At 35.0% G+C, this 20,905-nt stretch overlaps 1 protein-coding gene across 1 annotated transcript in view; it reads right to left on the bottom strand.

Annotated features, from left to right (window-relative positions):
• Positions 1-9,957: 9,957 nt before the first annotated feature.
• The window catches only part of DNTT (DNA nucleotidylexotransferase), a 92,025-nt gene continuing 81,077 nt past the window's right edge, over positions 9,958-20,905 (bottom strand). Inside the window, exon 11 of the mRNA XM_062001362.1 lies at positions 9,958-10,044. Within this exon, the coding sequence (XP_061857346.1) occupies positions 9,958-10,044 (87 nt within the window). The remainder of the gene's footprint in view (positions 10,045-20,905) is intronic.

The raw sequence follows: 20,905 nt of genomic DNA, 5'->3' as shown, positions 1-20,905 counted from the left end.
ATATCTTAAATCACAGTGTCATCATCATCATGAAAATTCAAGCACAAAAATTCGTACTGTAGAGGAGCACATTCACCCATGTCCATGCTATGTTAAAGCATCTCATAGCTGCAGATGATGATTGGAGCATCCTGTTAGTGACTGGCTCTAGCAAAAGCCATCTGGATGGGACATGGCACAATAATTTCCTTCACCAACTCAAAAATACTTGCAGCTGAGCTCTTCCTTTTTACAACATAAGAAAGGAGTTGAATGCTTCTAACACAGTAGATTGTCAAAGTCCAATTTATTTATTCCATACAGTATCTGAACATATTGCATATCGCATAAGCTCCACAGTTTACATTTGCCAACAGATGTTTTTCTTTCTGGAGCAGATGGTATATTGAGTGCACCGTGACATAATTCACATTTGCATTATCAGCCATGAATGTTAATGCATTCCATAAGCTGAGTTTTGTGTTTTGATAAAGATATTTTTACCAGCCATAGGATCTTTGTAAAAATAAATTAGCTTGATAATACAGACAGGGAACCTTTTTTTTTTCGTAGAGGCAGAGAAAGGTAAGATTTATCAAAAAACCCAAGAATTTAAAAAGGGGGGCAAGAGCAATAACAATTTGTTGTTAACTTTGTTTGATCTATGCATGTTTATTCTGTTTGTGATTGTTAAATATACAACTTCAAAGTTAGAATTACTTTTGTAACAATTCCTAATTTTCTAGGCCATGAGTTAATTATGAGTAACACATTCTCAGGAAGAAAACTTGATAAACTTATTTCACGATATCACCTGCAAGAATAAATAAAATGAAATAATTGCAAGTTGAGCAATATTATGGTGAAGAAGAGAAGATTTTGTTAAAAGGAAGAGTTACTCATGACTATTTCTTTTCATATGGTAAACTTCTGCCTACAGAAAATTATTTTCTCTGCTCTTTTCTTACAAAATTCATGTGTATTTTTAACATGAAATACTTCTTAAAATAATCTCTCCAATTACATTCTCCTGTTGCAGTAAGAACAACTGTCAATGCTATTTGCTTCTTTTATAAGAAATTGCTGAGATTATAGAATATGGAAGATGGATACTTTTTAAGATAATATTCCCCTTTCCCACAAGCAAAAAATAATTATCCATAATAGTGGTTTGTTACAACTAGCCTACTGAGATAGATGTGTATTGTATTATGAAGTTTTATGGCATTTGTTTTTCTTGAACTCTGTTAATGTATTTTACTTCAGCTCTCAAGTGGGTCTCATTGTTTCACAAACATTACAACCTTATCTTAGAATTTGTAAGTCATAATAGGTTGTCATTACTCACTTTAATTATTCTCACACCTTTGTCTGTGGCCAATTTGTCCTGCCTTATACAGCAAAGCTCAGTTTTGCAGGGTTCAGTCTGTACCCATGTTACTGGGTGTGAGACGTACTTTCTTCTAGGGGAATTTACCATATCTCATTAAGGTTCTTTTGAATTCTCAGTACCTGGAATAACTGTTATGTTAAGTTTATTACTGACAGCTTTGATTAGCCTTCGTACCTGTCCCTCCCTCCCTTATGTTAAAAGAATGTTATGTCTCTATTCAGCCTTTCTTCTTTCTAAACGCTCGTAATTCTGGATTTGCAAGTAATTTTGTACAATCATTAAACTTCAGTTCAAATGTTTCTTGGAGGCATTTTGTATCTTTTTTGTGCTTTGTAAGCTTTAATGTATAGTCATTTATCATCTAGTACAGATTGTCTTTGCAGCCATCTGTCACTAAAATTCATAGTAAAGTGGCCCACTCATCTACACTTTCTTTCTCACTTGGGTACTTTCAAAAATCTTTCCCTGTGTACACTCATGTACCAGTGTCTTGCAGCATAATTTTTAAAATATATAGTTCATTTGGTCCCACTTACTTTTATCAGACAGAAATTTGCTTAAAGGTGTTGAATATCTCACTTTCTTGTTATATGCAATCAAAGGGAATCTCTTCAGGTAAGCCCCTTCAACAACGAGCCAGAAAGCACTCATTCCATGGTTGACAGTGGAGTTCTTCAGATACACATTCTCTTCCCCTAATGAAGTCAGATCTAACTGGAGGCAAGGGACAAGAGAAAATGGGAGAGAACTGGCTGCCTTCTTTCTGTAACTCTCACTCCCTGTCCAAAAGATACTGATATCTGTGGTGTTTGGCTTTGTTTTTAGTGTTGGTGTTATGAAGGATTCAAGTTATATCATCCATCATTTGTCAAGAGCCCTGCAAATGCTACAGCCATACAAGTCTGGAATGGTTTCCAAAACAACCACTTCCCACTCACAACACCAACACAAAAACCCTCAAACTTTCCAGCAGCCTTTAACATACTTAAAAGCATAGTGCAAATGACCAAAAGGCACCAAATTAAATCTCTGGTGCCTTAGTTTAAACATAGAAAGCCAATTCATATATCAATATAGTTTAAACAAAGATTTCAGAATCACTGTGAACGGTAGATCCTACCCATCCTGCTCTATATTGTCTCTTTGATCTTTTCCGTTTCAGAGATTTGAAAAAATAAAATTTTCTATCCATTGTGTATTGAAGTGTGTCATTTGTAAAGTACAGTTATGGAAACCATGGGACCACATAGCCTTTCAACTCATCCTTAGGGTATCAAAAACTGAATACTTTCAGATTTGTACCATCAGCAATAATTTCCAACTGCAGAAACACTCCTACCTAGTCAATACAATTACATAACCTTGTCAAGCTGCACTTTTGAAGCTATATAAACTCTCCAGTCTCTCTGCCCAGCTGTGAAGACAATTCCAAATCATCTCTCTTTTAGTGGTTAGAAATATCTAAAGATGACTATTTTATCTTTTAAGTGCTGGGATAAGGTTTTTATTATTTGCTCTTTTCCTCCTGATGCTGCAACAACTAATACCACTAATTTCTGAAATATAATCTACACTTGTTCTAAAAGAAAAATGACCTAGTCTTTAAAAATTGAGTCTTTTCTTGCTATTTTCTACCTTAATGGATAGCTTCTTGAAGAGAAAAAGACTGAAGTAGACAGAAAGGATAATTTGAATATAGTGTATGAATACAACAGTAACAAATACATGAAATAATGCTATTCCTGCTAGAAAGGCTTTCTTTATTCAATATAAATGTGTCTGAGTTGGTTTCATACAAGTGTTTTGCCTTTATAACTTCAAAAATGATGACATAGGAATTGGGAAGTTCTGTCATTTCTAAAATCCCTTTGAATAAAGTTGATTTTGAAGAGAATGCAATATAAAAGGCAATATACCATGTAGCAGCATTTTTTTTTCCTGCAGAGTTCCAAAAGAACTAGAATCAAATGCCCACAACAATAAAAAAGTAGCTCATTTGTCAAATAAATGTTTTTACTTACTGAAACGCAGCAAACAGGGATCCTTTGTACTTACCCAACACATGATCTCTCTTTCTCTATAGTTAGTCACCAGCTGCAGGCATGATTGATCCTGGTCAACCAAATGATATCACATTCACCTGAGGCACTTGGGATTCTGGGATATGTCAGTCAGTAGCCCTCTCAAAGTAACTTACATGGATTTTCTGTATTATCAGTAGTATTCAAGAACACTTTGTTTAGAGGTATTAGGTGAAAATTAGTGTTACATTTATGGGTTGACTATAAGACACATTTATTGAATAAGTCATTAAATTGATTTTGAAATTATGTGGAAGAGGTCTGAACAGGAGTCATGGAGGAAAGCCTTTCCTAGTTATGAATTGATGTTCCATGAGGTGATTCCAGAACAGAGAACATCTGGCTTTAGCAGAGCACCTTAAGCCAGGGTGGCACAATATATATACATTTTCACTATATTCCATACAATCTTCAAACAAGGAAATGACCATGAATACTTAAAGAAGCAAAGATGAGGAGGAAGACAGGGGACAAATAGAAATTGATGAACTGTTTGTGAGTTTTGTGTTTTTAATGATCGATTCTTGGGCTGGCATTTATTTTGGTCACCACAGAATCATATTTTATCTATAAATCATTGTAATGTCAAATACAGGAAAGAGGAGCTGAAAAGGCAAAGTAGAATTATGGCAGAGATATAGAACACATGAAGACATTTCATTCCCCCATGCAAAGATCCAAATTTTTAGTTAAAAATAAATAGCCCAAATCCAGATTTGGAATTTGACAGATCTAAGGTATAGTACTACAAATCATATAAAAGAGACAATTAATCCTAAACAAATTAGATCCTAAAGGGGAATACTAACCATGATTGTGAATGGATCTTTTTTCCTAAGGGACATAATCAGCTAAAACAAATTAGATCTGATGCATCCTGACTAGAAATAAAAACACTTGGTACATCTACATAGTAGGTGCAAAGATTTTTTGGTTCTCTTTGTAAGATGAAATATCAGCTAAATACTGAATTATGAAGTGGAAAGCTCTGAAGCTCTCACTCATCTGTACCCACACTCATGACAGTTTTTTGGATACGGCCCCTATTGGGCCCTCAAAGGTAAAGTCAGTAGAATTGTCTCCTAGATAGACTGACAGCCATTCCAGTAGCAGCTTCACCTCTATGGAAGTTTTTCAGAGGTCATTGTCTTCATATTTATGTGATTTCAATTAACCTTTTAGACCTGGGACCTGATTATTTTAACAACAGTTGCTGAAGGAAATTATATCATAGAAATAAATAGCAGTTCAAAAAGTGAAAGAATACACTTTATACTAGGAGTAATAAGGTGGTCTCATCTGAGAAATCCAAACAATTCTACCTGTAAACTATAAAAAACATTTTATTTGGGAATTATAAGGTATGCAGATCTTTGGGTTTGTTATTTTAAAGTTCTGCAGTTATTTATGTAAAGTAGCAGCAGTTCTCATGTTTCTAGTAATTTCCAGAAAGTCTATGTGTCTTCAAGTTTGTAATACCATCTGTATGAACATTTAGATTGCCTGGATTTGTAGTTTTGCAGAGTTGTATACATACAATAAGTTCTTCCTTTAGTATATTTTACTACCTAGATTCACTGACAGCATTGACTGCATTATTACTCACCAATCCAAATATATCTAATTGCTTTTGCCTTAAGAGATTTGTAGCAAAGCATTTGTGTGATTATGCATTTGGATTTGTTTGTTTGTTTTTAATGACTACATTATGTTGCCTATGCAATGTATGTTATACCATACTTGTCACTGGAGAACGTTATCCAGGGTATTTAACAAATCACAAATTACAGCAAACCATGGAAGAAATCCAGTGTTTTTCTTTTTAACTTTTACCTGTTTTTCCTGGAGAGAGTCACTGATCAGTTTTTAGAGAGTTAGTATTTAGATGCTTATAAAACCAACGATCATTCTTCTCTCACTACTTGCCAAATTACCTTGGCATAGAAGCAGGGGAGGAGGAACAGACATTTTTAAAATCAGGCTCCAGGGACTTTACAACTGAATTAGTTTGATATAATTTGTTTCTGATGAACAAGTTACCAATAACTTAAGACTTTATTTTCCTCTAGATGCTTTAGAAAGAAAGTCTATTGATCTTTCTCACAATTTAGGAGATAATAAGTGTACTGTTCTGAAATTCTCTCTTCCCTTCCTCCTACTACAAACATCAGTTTGTTCTTTTTACAAGTGTTTACCCTTTCCAGGCCCCCAGGCCTCACCTGTCCTTCGTGAGTTCAGAAGCATCATTACCATTGACTTCAACAGTTCCACCACACTGTAGGGAGTTTTCAGTATGCTCTTGGAACAAGACATGCTCAACTGATACAAGTTTCATTTCCTTTCACCTGCCTATGTCAGTTGGGATTCCAGTCCCATGACTTCCGTCTTTTCTAATTATAGTCTTAGTTGACTAGTAGCATCTACTAGTCAACTAAAAAACTGCTAAAATCATTATAGGGATGAGATTGTTCAGAATTGTAGGACTTGGTTTAGTCAATAAAAATGTCATGGGCTTGCGTGGAGACACTTTTAATTTGGTAACAGAGGGAGGGAGCTTCAGTGCTGCCCCCATAAACAATTTGTGTAACTTTCCCCTGGCTCTGGACACACCTCCAGTCAAGCTGGGCCAATCTAGTACTTCTGCCACCACTATTTAAAGAGAGAAATCTGAAGTAGAAGAGGAGGTGTGGTACAAGATGGAGGTGAGTATGTGGACCCAATGGAGGAAGGAAGGAGTGAAGGAAGGAGTGAAGGAAGGAGTGAAGGAAGGAGTGAAGGAAGGAGTGAAGGAAGGAGTGAAGGAGTGCCAGACTGGAGAGCCCTCTGCAGCCCACAGAAAGAACACAAGCTGTTCCCCTGCAACCTGTGAAGGGCAATGGCAGGATTGAGAGCCAGCAGCAGCTCCGGGTGACGGGCTGAAGACTGTGAGGAGGCTGCCATGGCACAGGCTGTGCTGGAGAGCCTGAGTGCCCCAGAGACCCACAAAGGAGGTGGAGAGAAGCTGCAGCCCTAGGGATGAACACACATTGGTTGCCTAGCCTGTGAGCTGAAGCATGGAGGACTGGTGAGCCTTTAGGGAAGGCAAGTAGCAGGACCCATTGGGAAAAGACTGACTGAAATCCCCATTCCCTCCCCTGCTGTGCTGCTCAGGGTGAGAGGAGGTAAAGATGCTGGTATCAGGGTTCTGAGCCCAGGGAGAGGGGAACAGTGGGGGTAAGGTGGTCTTAAAAGGCTGGTTGTGCTCTTCATCATCATGATACTGTGCTGTTTTATGTTTATTATGTTTCTTGTTGGTGGTTCATTAACTTAATTTGTTTTCTTCCCCTTTTCTTCTTGAGTAGTCTTGTCTGTTTTGCCCAGGACCATATAAGTGGTAATTGAGCCCTCCCTGTCCTTAGGGGGTTCCAAAGGCCCTTGGTATTTATGGCTCATTGTGGTCTTTCTAAATGGGCATAAACCATAACAGCAAGAAGCATGTTATGATTTAGAATTTATTTACTAACAAAGCATACTCAGAATTTAAGCTTTTCAGACTCTGACATTGCATGCATAATGAGTTGGGCTACTGCTATCAGGATGATTCTGCATACAGTAGCTATGACAGTGACTGGGGTACCAGCTTCTTCAGAGGAGGTGTTCATAAGAGAAGTTATCTTCATAGATTAGTTGGCCAGGATGGTTTGATTGACCTTCTGTTTAAACCAGCCTCTCATTTAACAATTCCATAATTTTTTATAATACTTGATCCAGTGAGTAACATGTAAGATGCATTCTAACAAAGGCTCAGAAAAAAACGAAGGAAAGGAAAAAGGTGATATGCTGTTTTCTTCCAATCTTGAAGGAGTTGACAGAATTTGAGTTTGGTATCTACTCCACAGGTGGTATAATTATAAGTGATGCACAGGTAGGCAAGATATGAGTTATTTTTATGTAGAAAACAGTGTTTCATATTTCTTCAGTGGCTTGAAGTATGCAGAAACAGCACAACTGGAATGTATAATTTCTGATAAATTTTGGCCAAGTAGAATATTTAGATGACACACCATACCTTTTGTTCCTTTCTGCTAGGACTGAAAAATGTCATTGCTACTCAAGTGTCAGCATCTTAATGCAAAACATTGAGAAAGTTTCCTACACCTGCACAACAAAGCAGGCAGCAATGCCACTGTTTTCTAGTTAGAGCAATTTAGAAAGCAGTGTTATATTTTCAGCTCAGTTAGCAAAACTGTACTTAAAAGGATGATTTTATTCGCACAGGCAAGAATAAAATTCCATGCTGTTATCACATTTTCCTACATCCCTGAGGTTTTAGAATAGTTTATAAAGCAGTCCTAAAAGTCCATTCCTCAGTTGAAAGCAACTAATATAGAAATTTAGCATGCTTCATCTTAGTATCAAAACTGTCATGTAACTATAACTGTAAAATAAAAAAAAGTCTTACCTACATATTGACTGATAACATCAAATTAGGTTTAAACTACAGATCTTTAATTGCTTGTACCATAAAATAAGGATTTTGAGAAATAAATGGATTCCTAGCATAGCATGCATTTCTTGCAGTAGATCTGACAGAGCCACTCCTGTTTAGATTTTGTCTCAGGTTTTTTGCTAAAGCTTAAGAAATTTACTCGCCACCTGTGAGCCAGTTGAGTGTCAGCATTGCATAAGATCCTTCTAGTAAAACCTGACCCTTTGCTCAGAAGTAGCCTTCTTACAATTACTTTAGTGCCTGATCCTGTAACATTAGCTTGGTGAATAAATGCATTAAACTGAATTAGAGAATTTTTTTATTAATACAGCACAGGAGATAGAAAGCAGGATGCATAAATTGTATCCTAAAATAACTGGGAAACAAATCAATAGAATTGAATGTGAACTGATAGTTCAGAAGAGTTTTTATATACCAAGTCTAACTATGATAATGAACGAATACATCTCACAAAAAATACAGCTATTACTTCTTTTAACAATTAGAAATATGTCACAATATATAAAACTCTGCATCAGAAGTTTTGTTAATACTTGTCTGCTGTACTAAGCAAATCATCCTTTGGAGAAGCAAATTCTCAGAAATTTCTATTAAATTTTCTCATACCAGTAATAGCTTTGGCACTTGCGCCTTAAATCATTCATCCTCTAGTTAAGCATTATATTTCTAAACCTTGGCATATTATTTTTGTGCATTTGTAGAACCTTTAAGTCTATGTTGCCATGGAATATTGCCATCATTTGAATATGGGAAGCCGTTACTGTCAGCAATAATTGTTATGCAGAGCCCTGTCACTGTTATTCTACCCCTGTCAGGCCAAGATGTAAAATCAATCCTAACAGAGATTAAAAAGTTCACGCTTTTAAGAAAGAAAATGATTTGACCAGTCTTGGTGTTCTTAATCACCTTTATTCTACAAATGACAAATTAACAGTCAGTAAGGAAATGCCCTTGTTCATTAAAGAATATATGTATTACAAATTCTTCATTACTCTTACAGTCACAAGAGCTACCTAAGATTTCTGACACCAAAATATCTCATAGGATTATTTTTATCAGAAAGCCTCTCATATCCAAGATGAATTTTTGACCAAAAGGAGAGAGTACCATTCTAGAGGACCTAATAGCTAAACAGGTCAGGTAAACTTCAATTCCAATGCATATATCTGTTCTAATAAATACATTTCCAGATACCAAAATTGAGATCAGAAAATCTGAAACTTTCATCTTGGGGCTGCCACCAGCCTGACAGTAAAAGCAGTTGTTTCCATGCAGGCTATGATTCAGATTCCTGAGTATCATCATATCACACAACATGAAACTTCTTTAGTCGAAATCAGTACTCCAAATTTAGAGTATGTTTTCCTAACAATTGAAGTTTGCCACTGAGTTATTTCACTTTCCTTTCAAAAATCCCTTTTCGTGAAAGCTTTTTTTTTCCAACTCTTGTTGCATTGTCAACTTGTTTACAGTTTTTGCAGAGTGGTGCCCTAACTGGAAAAGTATTATAGCTGAAGCCTCAACTTGCTGAGACTTCCAAACTAATTATTGTTTAGGTTGTTTAGCCTTATATACAGTAGCAATTTTGTATACAGATTCAGCAAAATACTTAAAAATTCACTTAAAGATAAGCATGCATTTCAGTAGTTTTCAGATTCAGCTCAAATATTTTGTATTATTCGGGTATTGTCACAGCTGATAGTATTTTAACAAGCAAGTAGTGGCAAATTCCTATCACATGCAAAAATCTTTCCAGTTGCATATTTTTCCCAAAAAACAAGCTCTGTCTTATCACTCCCATGTAGAAACTTCAAAAATTAACCCCCAATAGACTGGAAAGGATTCTAAAGAAATCTTATTTTCTAGGAACAACAACATGAAAGATGGCTTCTAACCTATATATCTATATATAAAATTGTTATTGTCATACAGATATATCTTTTATATATATTTCTAAGTCAGACTTCAAGATAGACAGATGACCATTGTTAGTTGAACATACACTTACAAATCATTTAAGCATTCCTTTCCCATGGTTCAACATAATCCAAGCCAAGATGTGCAAAGATTTCTTCCTCACTTCCAGCTTTCAGAAAGATCCTCTGTGGAGGAAAAAAAAAGGAAGTCGATAATGGTGTTAGAAGGAAATCTAAATTGATGGGTTTTGCTGTTTAAAAGGAGTTAATTTTTGACAGTTTCACCCATTGTATCCTTTACAGAATACACTGTTTTCATTACTGTGCTAACCTTGAAATGTGATGCTTTCATTTCTAATGGCTAGTTTACAACTGCTGAGCCCTGGGCAGCCTCATACTGCCTCTGAAATATGCTTGTGCATCATCAGTAAAATTCACCTCATCAGTTGGTACCCACTGGCTTATTGTTATTCTCTATTAGTCTCATTCTTTCCATTCCTGATCCATATCTCAGTCCTGTCAGGAGACACAGTTTTGCCAAGGCATGATGACGGATTGAACCCCTAAAGGTAAATGTAACTGTCAGCTGGACTCAAATTTTATCAGGGATTCAACCAAATCAGAAACTTGTTTTCATTTAATTGCAGGGGTATTTGAAATTTCAACTTCTAAGTCCAGTTCTAAAAAAAAGGCCCATCTTTAATTGACACTGATCACCTGTAACAGCTGGAGTAGTCAAGCTAGCAGCTTTCCTAAGACCTATTTTTCAATGCCACAAAGTAGAATGAAAGACAGTTTAACTGTGCTAGACAAGTTATGAAGACTGAATTGGGCAGTAGAGGTCAGATGCTCCTGAGTTAATAGAGGCAGAGGCCGTCAGTGTTCCCTTGAGCTTGGGAGGAGAGAAAGGACAGAATACAAGGTTTTGACTCTGCTCTTCCAGAGTTCTCAACCAGTAAAGTAGGTATTTAAGAGCAGTTCTGAAATTCAAACTATCCAGTTACTAAGCTATTTATTTTTCTTAGCAAATTATTGCTATGCAGTAATTTTCACTCTTTTCTTTCAGGACAGTTAATCTTTGTTAGACAAAAATAAAATCTCAATAGGGAATAGAGTCAATGGTAACTATGGCAACATGAAGAAATATTATTTCTGTTATTAATAAAAATATATTACAATATTAGAAAGTAACTTTAAAAATGGTACCTGTTCCTGTAATGTTCTGTATCAATATGTTCAGTGCAGTCTTCACAAACAGTGCTTTGCCATGATCAGAGGCATATCAACTCTTTGGCAGAATTGCATTTGCAGACCTGTCATGTATTAAACACGCTTCACACAAACCAAACCAACTGATATAAAGTCCTTTGCACTGTGTTAAACGCTGCTGTAAAGGCATTGATTTCAGGCAATGATACCTGAAATATTTTTTCTTATTACTTCAGATAATTTTGTTTGTGTTTTGTTGTGTTTTTTTTTAAATTAATCAAATCAGGAAAAGCATGGTATGCCTTTTTGCTTTGACACTTGTAGTATAAATACAGTCCCTAGTTTTCTAAGGGATTTTGTCTTCCACCATGATGTTCTCAGCACATGAATGTGTGGACTCTGAGACAGTGCCCCAGACAACTATAGTGCATTGCTGGAGCATAAAAAGCTAAAAACAATCATGTATCCATAATGAAAAGCCAATTCCAAGTTGTGTCTGCAACAGCAAAGGTTGCTTATAAAACATAGACAAATAATGTTCCTTTTTCCTAGGAAATTCAAGTTTCAGATTCTGTACTAAAAGGAACCTACAAAAACATTGACCAGAGGAAAAATAACCCTTGTTCATATAGATAGAAATAGATTTTTTAAAAGGTAGAAGACATTTATAAAAAGAAAAAAAATGAAGACATTGACAACTGCCCATTGGGTAACAATACTGTTCCAAGAGTATGTCCTGGGAGGACAGGATTGTAAGGATTGTTTTGTTTGGGTTTGGAGGTTTTTTCCTTTACTATTACTGAGAATAATATAGGGCAATACATACACATACATTACTGCAACAAAGTAAAACAAGAAAAAAGATCTTACACTTGTAGACAGATGTTATAGATACTCTTTGATAGAAGCTCTTCATATCCCTGGGACCTCAAATTGCATCCCATTTCTTTTGTTCTGTCACTTTATGTTTTTCTGCAAGCAAAACTCATTTCATTTGCTTGACAGGAAAAATTTCTAATACAAAGTATCTGATGCAGAATACTATTCTCAGTAGCTACAAGCCATGTTTCTAAATGAATCTCTAGTTGATAACTACCAACTGCTTTAGCAATATGTTATTAATGTTAATCATAACCTACAATTTTCCTTCTTTGTCAACCTATGCAGAGCTTTTACAGAGATGCAAATTTGATTATTGCATTCACTACTGTTCTTCCTTTTTTCTTTTCTTTTTGCTCAAGAGAAATAATGAACTGCTTGCCTAGTCATGGGGGTTTTTTTGGCTTCTTACTAATACTCTGCAGATCCAAGACATGCCCAAGCGACATCAATCAATCTTATGAAAAACAATACGCTGGAGCAGCTGTTATCACTCTTCTCTTATCCCATTTAATCAATTCTGTTATTTCAATGGATATAAACATTACGTTACATTTGTGGTTGCAAACATGACCATTAACTACACTTAATGTTGAACAGCTGCCATGCAAATGTTTTCTTATGTGAATTGCTATGTCTTATTTTTCATTTTGGCTTTAATGACCAGTAATCCTTTTACAAAACAGGTAGAAACTGGGGGTGAAGGCACAGAGCTAACACTGCTTGATGATATCCTAACTAGCACTGCCGAAGTTCAACCAGATGTTGTAGTACTATTGTCACTTGGTTTGATCTCACATTTTAGTACAACAAAGCCAACAAAACAAATTCATTACTTGATAAAGTAGAATTCTAGTTTTAGTTATATAAATCAGCATCATCCACGAGCACCCGTTTCTTCTGCGGAATGAATATTGATTATAGTGATTTTGTATACATGTCATTTAAACAATTGTAAAAATTTCAATGTACTTGAAAGTACCCTAGATCCCTTTTCCTCTTTTATTTATGGAGTACCTTCACATGTCTCTTTAACCTACTTGAGTAGTTCAACTGAAGTAGGTTGACTGTATGCATCAGGACAGGAAACCTTACACTACAGTTGTCAGTTTGTTCAGTAAAGGCATAGAAGTGATGACAAGAAATTGGGGATTACAAGAAATTACTGTGTACAAAATCTTGGTTTTCACAACACAAAGGATCTTGCTCTTGTTTAAAAATTTAAGCCATGGGATATGAACTGTTCATGTATTAAGCAATCTATACTTTTACATGTGTTGAAATGGATCTATATTGCTTAGACATACAGTCCACACTTCCCTCTATTGTGACTATCCATCTTCCTTTCCACTGTTAGTTCAGAAAGGGAAAATACTGGAGTAATAGCAACCTCCCTGACACTGCACTGAACAAAATAATAGCTTGCTGAGGCTGTCCATTCAGGAGACATAGAAACTGTTGCTCTGCCCACAACTGCTCTGCTGACTGTGTGCACAAAGTTCCCAAAAGTAAGTCATCATGCTCTCCATCAATATTAACTCAGCCTTCTTGAAAAGCACACATTCAATCAGATGTCAAACAGACAAATATCCTACTGTTTATTACCAAATAGCTTGGTAATAACCATGTGTTGCAAAATACCAAATTGTGTAATCTATTGCAATTGAGTAATACTATAAATAACTCTCAGCCTATCACTGTGGCATTTCATTACTATTTTCCCCATACCGAAATGATCTTAGGAAGCCAGTTTGAATACAAGTAGCTCAAAATAAAAGACAGTAGGACTTCATAGTGTCATTGATGAAATGAGATTTAATGGTACTGAACCGGCTGGAGAGAGAAGTTCTCCAGGTTTGTACGTACAAAAGATGTACATGTGCACTCCACTGTTCTGAAAATGAGACATGCTGGAAATTTGATTAATTGGGTTTTTTTTTTAATCCTTATCATCCTTAGTATTACCTGAGAAACTAAATTTAACCATGAAGTTTCCTAGTTCATTACTGGCCCAACTCTGCTTTATATATTATCTGAGCATATATTTTTTAATAAATCATAGTAAAATTGTGCCCTTTCAAAGACGAATTTTCTTTCATATCTCATTTTTCCTGCTCTTTTCATACTGCTGACTTTTATTTGCTCTACAGTTGTAATTCAGAAAGAGTACAGTCATACTCCAGTGGACTTCATTATCTTTTGGAAAATTATAACATTGTGTAGGAAGCACACTGCCTCATTTTGCAAAAGACCCTGAAGGGCCATAATCATTAAGGTCTGTCTGAACTTTCTCTGACACTGTTTCAACAAATAAACTGAGGTGATACATATATATATGTGTGTGTATATATAGTCAACAGTAACTTGTTAACAAATTACAAAACAACTGTCCTTCTAGACAAGTATTTGGGAACATCATTAACATACACATATAAATTTACCTTTTGTTTATATTCTGATGATATCTCATGCTTTAAAATGGCAAACTCCTACATAGAGTATTTACGAATTTTCTCATTTAATTTTGCTCTTCTTTTGCTAATTTTCATATTTAGCTACCTCAATATTTGCTTTCTTTTTAAAATTAAGATATAATGTCAATATACTCACACCTAACTTTGTAGTATTTCCAGTATAATGAATGATAAATACCAAGAAATCTAAACTCCCATCACATTACATGTCTGGAATTATTACAGTGGCAGTAAGCATGACAATGATAAATGAACAACTAAAAAGAAAAGGATAGACTGTAATTTGCAATCTTAGAATTTAACTCTTGGAACTCACGCTTCATTGTGTTTGGACAGAGTCCACTCTGAAGATAAGTTTTGTGGGTAATTACAATTGTGAGTGAATGATGGTAACAACAGGACTTTCTTAATCAACCACAGTAAAAGATACCACAATCCACCTTAAATTTATCTTATGTATGTATTTCTGACTGTTGATATCTTCATATATCATCACTTATGCCAAGTTAATGAAAGACTTTTGATTAAAGAGATTTAAGACTAATGCAGAGATGATGCTACTTATATTGCTTGCAATAACTTCCAAGATGTGAAAGCACTTTGGATATGAAAGGCAACTGCATTCAGTGAAGCAGTGCACCGTAACACCTACAACTGACAGAATACACTACTTATTAGATTAAAAATGCAAAGCTGTTAAACTGCTCACACTCTCTTTTTCTCTGATCTTATTTGCTCAATAACATTTGTACCCTGTAAAAAAAATTAAACTCTGTTAATTAAATGAATTAAGCTTACAAAAAAAATTGTGAAGGCAGACATAGGTAATTCATTAAATCACAAGTACTTTCCACACAATTAGCAGTGGAAATGTTCATGTATTTTTACCTGAGTGTGAGTGTTACCCTGCCTGTTTTCTACCACCATGAGGGACATTTTTGCTAGAACAAGTGTTGATGTACTATTACTGCACACAGGCTGCACCAGTACTGCAGAAATTTTTAGGAAGGTGCTACTTTTATCAAGTCAGCCTCCCATAATGTGTACCCTACAATGTAGGTACATATTTCATTATTTTATGGCTTTTAGATTCTATTGACCTAAACTCCTGCATACCATGCTGAAGGTACTCAGCTAACGAGAGACCCTGATTGTTGCATGAAAAATGTGTGCACAATCATATGTCCACAAAATAATATGCTGGTCTTTTTTCTTGTAAATCATTCCCTGAAAATCTTAGAATGACTGTAGCTATCTTCTGTACTTGATGCTCACTTTTTATTGGGTTCAAAGCAAAATTCTGACAATAAATGGGTATAGTGTTAAATTATTTCTCATCTGTGAAAATGTTAGAAATAACAAGAAGTATAAATAAAACAAACAAGTTAGAACAGGTGTAAACAACCATCACTTTTATGGGAGAATGTCTATGAAAGCTAAAACAACCATTGGTTATTTTTTTTCTAAAAAGGTAGCTATAGTAGATGAAATTGTTTCTTGATATATGGTTATTAAGTGTAATATGTGACAATAGCCCCAAGCAGCAGCTTCTAATCCACAAAATACTGAGGAGAAAAGAAATGAGCAGACATTTGAAAGGTGGAACTAGTCACATTCTTACTTATTGTATGATCAGAGTTGCAAGGAGAAGAGTTTTGGGTCTTATAATACAGAACTCTTTATAATCAGAAATGAGATCTTCCTGAAAGGTGAAAAAAACCAAAACAAAACAAAGGAACAAAGATGCTAGAAAACAAACAACATATTGTTTTCTTAGCTGTTAAAATTTTTACAAAATAATAATTACATCAGAAAATCATGCATCTTTCTGTCTCATTTTTACATGAAGAAATTCATATGTTTCAATAATGTAATTCTGCTGCATAGATTTTTGTCAATTGAAAGTTAAAAATCCTTAGGCACACAGCTAATGGTTTATACCAGTATAGTTCTAGTTGCTTCCTGTTTCTGAGAGTTAAATATTTCTGTGGCTGACAGTACATAAATCCAGGAAGAGAAAATTAAGTTCTCAGTTCAATATTAAAGACAGTCCAGTGCTACAGGCTTTTTCATTTGACTGGTGAGCTGCATGGATTTCTGGTGAACCTTAGCAAACAAGCCTTACAAAATCATGCAAGTTCACCGCTGTTTTTCATCTGGGAATCCTGCTCTGCCTCACTAGCCTGAATCTCTCCATTAGCTCACCACCAAAAGAAACCTTGAAAATCCTGAGGTCACAGAAAAGTCAACCTCTGGCAAGGAAAGCATAGTTTTCAAACAGAAAGCTGAGTTCCAGGGCCAATAATTGGATGTGACATCCAAGGAATGCGGTATCCTGGAGCTCTTGGATGTGACAAGTACAAGGTCCACTGTCAAAGAAACAGAGTCAGGAAAGCCCAAGAGAAAAAAAGACAGACAGGCACATCATATGTTCTATTTCAGCACTTACATTTTCTCACAGAAAGGTCACTCAGAAGAGAGGTAATCAGATTACACAGATTGATTGATGAAAAAATATCCAAATTCACTCTGTGGCACAACTAGTTGGATGTTTTATTTATTGGCAATTAAGTTATTGCAAGTCTCAAAATAAACACTTTGAATTTATTATATTCTTGATCTGTATCAAATTCAGTTAGGTTTATCCTGGAATTATAACTATGGAGATGCTAGTAACACTTTCTAAAAATAACTAAAAACATTTAGGAGGTGAAAAGGATAAATGGTAGAATATCAAAATAACAGACTAGCAAAGGCCAAAAAATAAAAAGGATGGAGGAGAATGTTACTGAATGACTGACTTGTCATGACCTCCTAATGGTGCCTCCTGTGCTAAAACTTCTTACAGTACTGAATAAACTGATGAGCTTATGCAGTTCAGCACTTTCATACAGAGAATGACTGCAACACATATAACAAGTCGGGGAGGAAAAACTGAAGAGAACAATTAAAAGAAGTTTTCAGTGGAATTTTAGTTTAGACATTTCTGATTTTTTTTTTCAGGTAAATGTAAACTTATATTAAAATTTCTAATAAAATTTTTCAGAACATTTTGCTCCAATCAAAATTTACAGAATCACATACATTTACTCCAACCAGCCAAAATGCAAGACTGAAAGCGCACCTAAAATAGAAAGCAATGGAAAGAGAGGTGAAGGAAAAGCAATTGTCTAGATATACTTCTTCTAATAAAGCCCTGCAACAGATTAAGTCAAAAACATTAACCTGTTTTTATTTGATCATAGTGAATTCCTGAAAGAATGGATTTCTGACAGGAACGTGCAGGTAGTGCCTGAAAAGTGACTCAGCAAAAACAGCAGCTGCAAGGTAGGGTGAGGAGGGATATTGTAAACTTAAAAAGTTCAATAACTTCCCATTCAAAACTTGTTTACTAACAAAAAGATACTATCACCTTCCCTATTATCTAAAGCAATCACTTTCTGGAGTGATTCCTTACAGACAGAGCTTGTACATTAATGGGCTAGCTCTGAAAGGCATAAGCCACACGGTTTGAAGAAACCTATGAGAAAATGCAGTACGACTTTCCATGGCAGTAGAAATGAACAGATTTTAAAGAAAAAAGCCTTTTGATGAGGTTATTACCATGAGCTTGTGAATTTACTAACCTAAAGACAAGTAACATTACTTGATTAGGATGATTTATAATAATACAAGAGATGTAAGTGAAAGCTACCCTCTCTCAACAGTATTTCTTTAAAATCTTCCCTGAATATTTACCTTCATGCTATTTTCTACCCTTACTATGTAGAATCAGAGTCATTGAGCATCATGCTAACCAAGACAGCAGTCTGTGATTTTATGTGCCAAAAAGGAATAAACATGGTAGTATATGGATATTTTACAGGAGCCCAGTGCTGCCATCAACATTTAAAATTATTGATTTCAGTAGCAGAATTTGGTGATATCGGTGTTTACTCACAGGGATTATGATTCCATTTTCTTTCAACAGACAGATGTGTGTCTGTTCAAACCATGTATTTATGGCCATTGATAAAGGAGTGCAGCCCTTGCACCAGTATTTCCACCTGTCATTCAGACGTTCTGCCATGCAGCCTACCTTCAGCAACATAACCAGCTCCACTCCCTTTAACTAAAGAAATGATCAAGAAAAAGGCATACTTTGCAAGCTCTCATCATGAAGCCAGCTATTTTCTATTTCTTCTCTATGTGACTCTTGATAAGAATGAATGTGGTATACGTTTGGTAGAAAACATAAATCTGCTCAGAGCTTCATTGTAGCAAATAGCTTTGCAATTTTACACCACTTACTGACCCAGAATTGTGTAAAACAACAAATTGTATTACAGAAGATCCATAAATTCCAGCAGTACACTGAGCAATAGGAAGCCGAGTGCCTTCAATCTACAATGAAAGTATGGGAACACAATGTAACATTAATCTATAAAACAATGGCTACTCCTCTAAAATCATTAGCTAACTCATTAGGGTAGACAAAGTGCTAAAAAGAATCACTGTAATTAGTAGCTTTCACAGTGAGGTAAAAGAGTTTATGAAGGGAGAGGAGGGAATACAGTAAGAAAAAAAAAGAGGCTAAGTAAAGGAATTTGCAGATAAAAATCCACACAATCCTGTCATTACAGAATACGTTTCAGATAATTATAATCAATGATTGTCTTGTGTAGTTTTCAGAGTAACATGGGAAAATGAAACTTCTCTATGGTCCTGATATTCATAACGTTAGCGAGCCTGAGCAGGACAGCATGTAATTCCACCACTAATCAGTGAGACAACATTCTCATTATAAGACACCGCTTGATGAAAAATGTGACAGAATCAAGCCCTATGAAGTGTGTAGTAACTACCTTGAGTAGTATTCATCTGCATTATGGTCAACTTACATATCTTACATTTCACAGATTGCTATTATATCTGAGCACTTGTCTTCTAACACTTTCCTAAGCAATACAACTAACAACTTGCCAGTGGTTGTGTCCTTCCTTGTTTTTCCCAAACTTTTCTCGTTCGGTTAGTTTTGGAGAGGTTTTGTTTTAAGATTAGGTGCTGGTGATTTTTGCTTTGCTGATAATTAGACATTGTGCTAAATATTTGTGCTATGTTTATGAGATACTATCAACAGTACAAACAATTTCATGATAATTATAAACATAAATGCTGAAGTACTAATTGTGCTAGAAATGTGAATTTTCATCAAGTTCAATGAAAATATGCTACAGCACTATGTAGACACTATGTATTTTCCCTTTGATAGTATCGTAACAGTTTTCAGTAGCAAATAACATGAAGTACCATTGTCATTACATTATCGCCAAATATAATGTTCATGTTTAACTGGTATTTTCTGTAGTAATATTCATATTACCCTGCCTGCTTTAAAACAAAAACTAATCTGTTCCTAATCCATCTACAAATAAGATGATAAATAAATCAGAGAGAAAAAAAAATGAGTCTTTGAAATGGTATTATAACAAACCATGATTGAAAAAGCAGTATTACAAGAATTACCGATTGACTCAACACCCTCAGGCAAAATCGTGTGTAATGGTACTGATGTAAAATAGTGCAGTGGAATTTATTCTAATAATTTTGCTCATGAATAATTTTTGAAAGTAATAGAAGCCAAAATCATGAATTTTCATTTGATTTTACCACTGAACATGTCCTATGTTTTTAATCAGAAACACCATACTTGAATATTTCTCTCAAAACTATTCTCTAACACTAGTTATAAGTTTATTCATATTTAGTTTCTGGACAATAAAAAGTAGATTCACTGAATAAACAGAATAATCAGGCTAGTGTTACTATATTCTAGGCAATTATCCTATTAACTATTTCATAACATCAAGTAACAAAACTCTTCAGGCTTTCTACTAACTTCAAGTACCTTTGATGAAAAGGAAAGAAAAAGACCTATGCTGAAGAGCTGACACTTTGTAAAATAAAATATTAAAACCATATAATATCTGTTAACTTTACTGGCTGAGCACTTTCTTATTAGCTAAAATTTAATTTGTAAACAACACTATGCTGTGCACAAAATGGAACTATTCTCTAAAATGACAGATACATGTTTACTTTCTTGCAAAACTCTACATCATTATGCATTCAATCTCCTACTACCATTTTTATAATTAAAAACATTGCACAATAAATAGTATAATACATTATTATCCAGACTACGAGAACACATTTTCAGTTTTGGGCACACAAAATGAAGAGAAACTTGGAACTTCCTATCTGACAATCCAATATTAAATAACACATTGTTGTAAACAAAAAGAAAACCAAAACATATTGCCCCTGTATTTTTCTGTCAATCTGTGTCCTATTGCAAAGTCCTTAAAAATGTTCACAGAGATTACTTTGTTTTCAACTTATGGTTTAAGTCCATGTTATTTACAGTAGCTATATCTTGTTAAATACTGTTAAATTCACTTCTTGTATTTTTTTTTTCTTTATAAAGCTTTGCATTAATTAATGAA

The sequence above is a fragment of the Colius striatus genome, chromosome 8, assembly GCF_028858725.1.
Source record: "Colius striatus isolate bColStr4 chromosome 8, bColStr4.1.hap1, whole genome shotgun sequence".
Taxonomy (NCBI): domain Eukaryota; kingdom Metazoa; phylum Chordata; class Aves; order Coliiformes; family Coliidae; genus Colius; species Colius striatus.
Note: the sequence above shows the minus strand (reverse complement) of the source record. Positions and strands in the feature narration are given on the sequence as shown.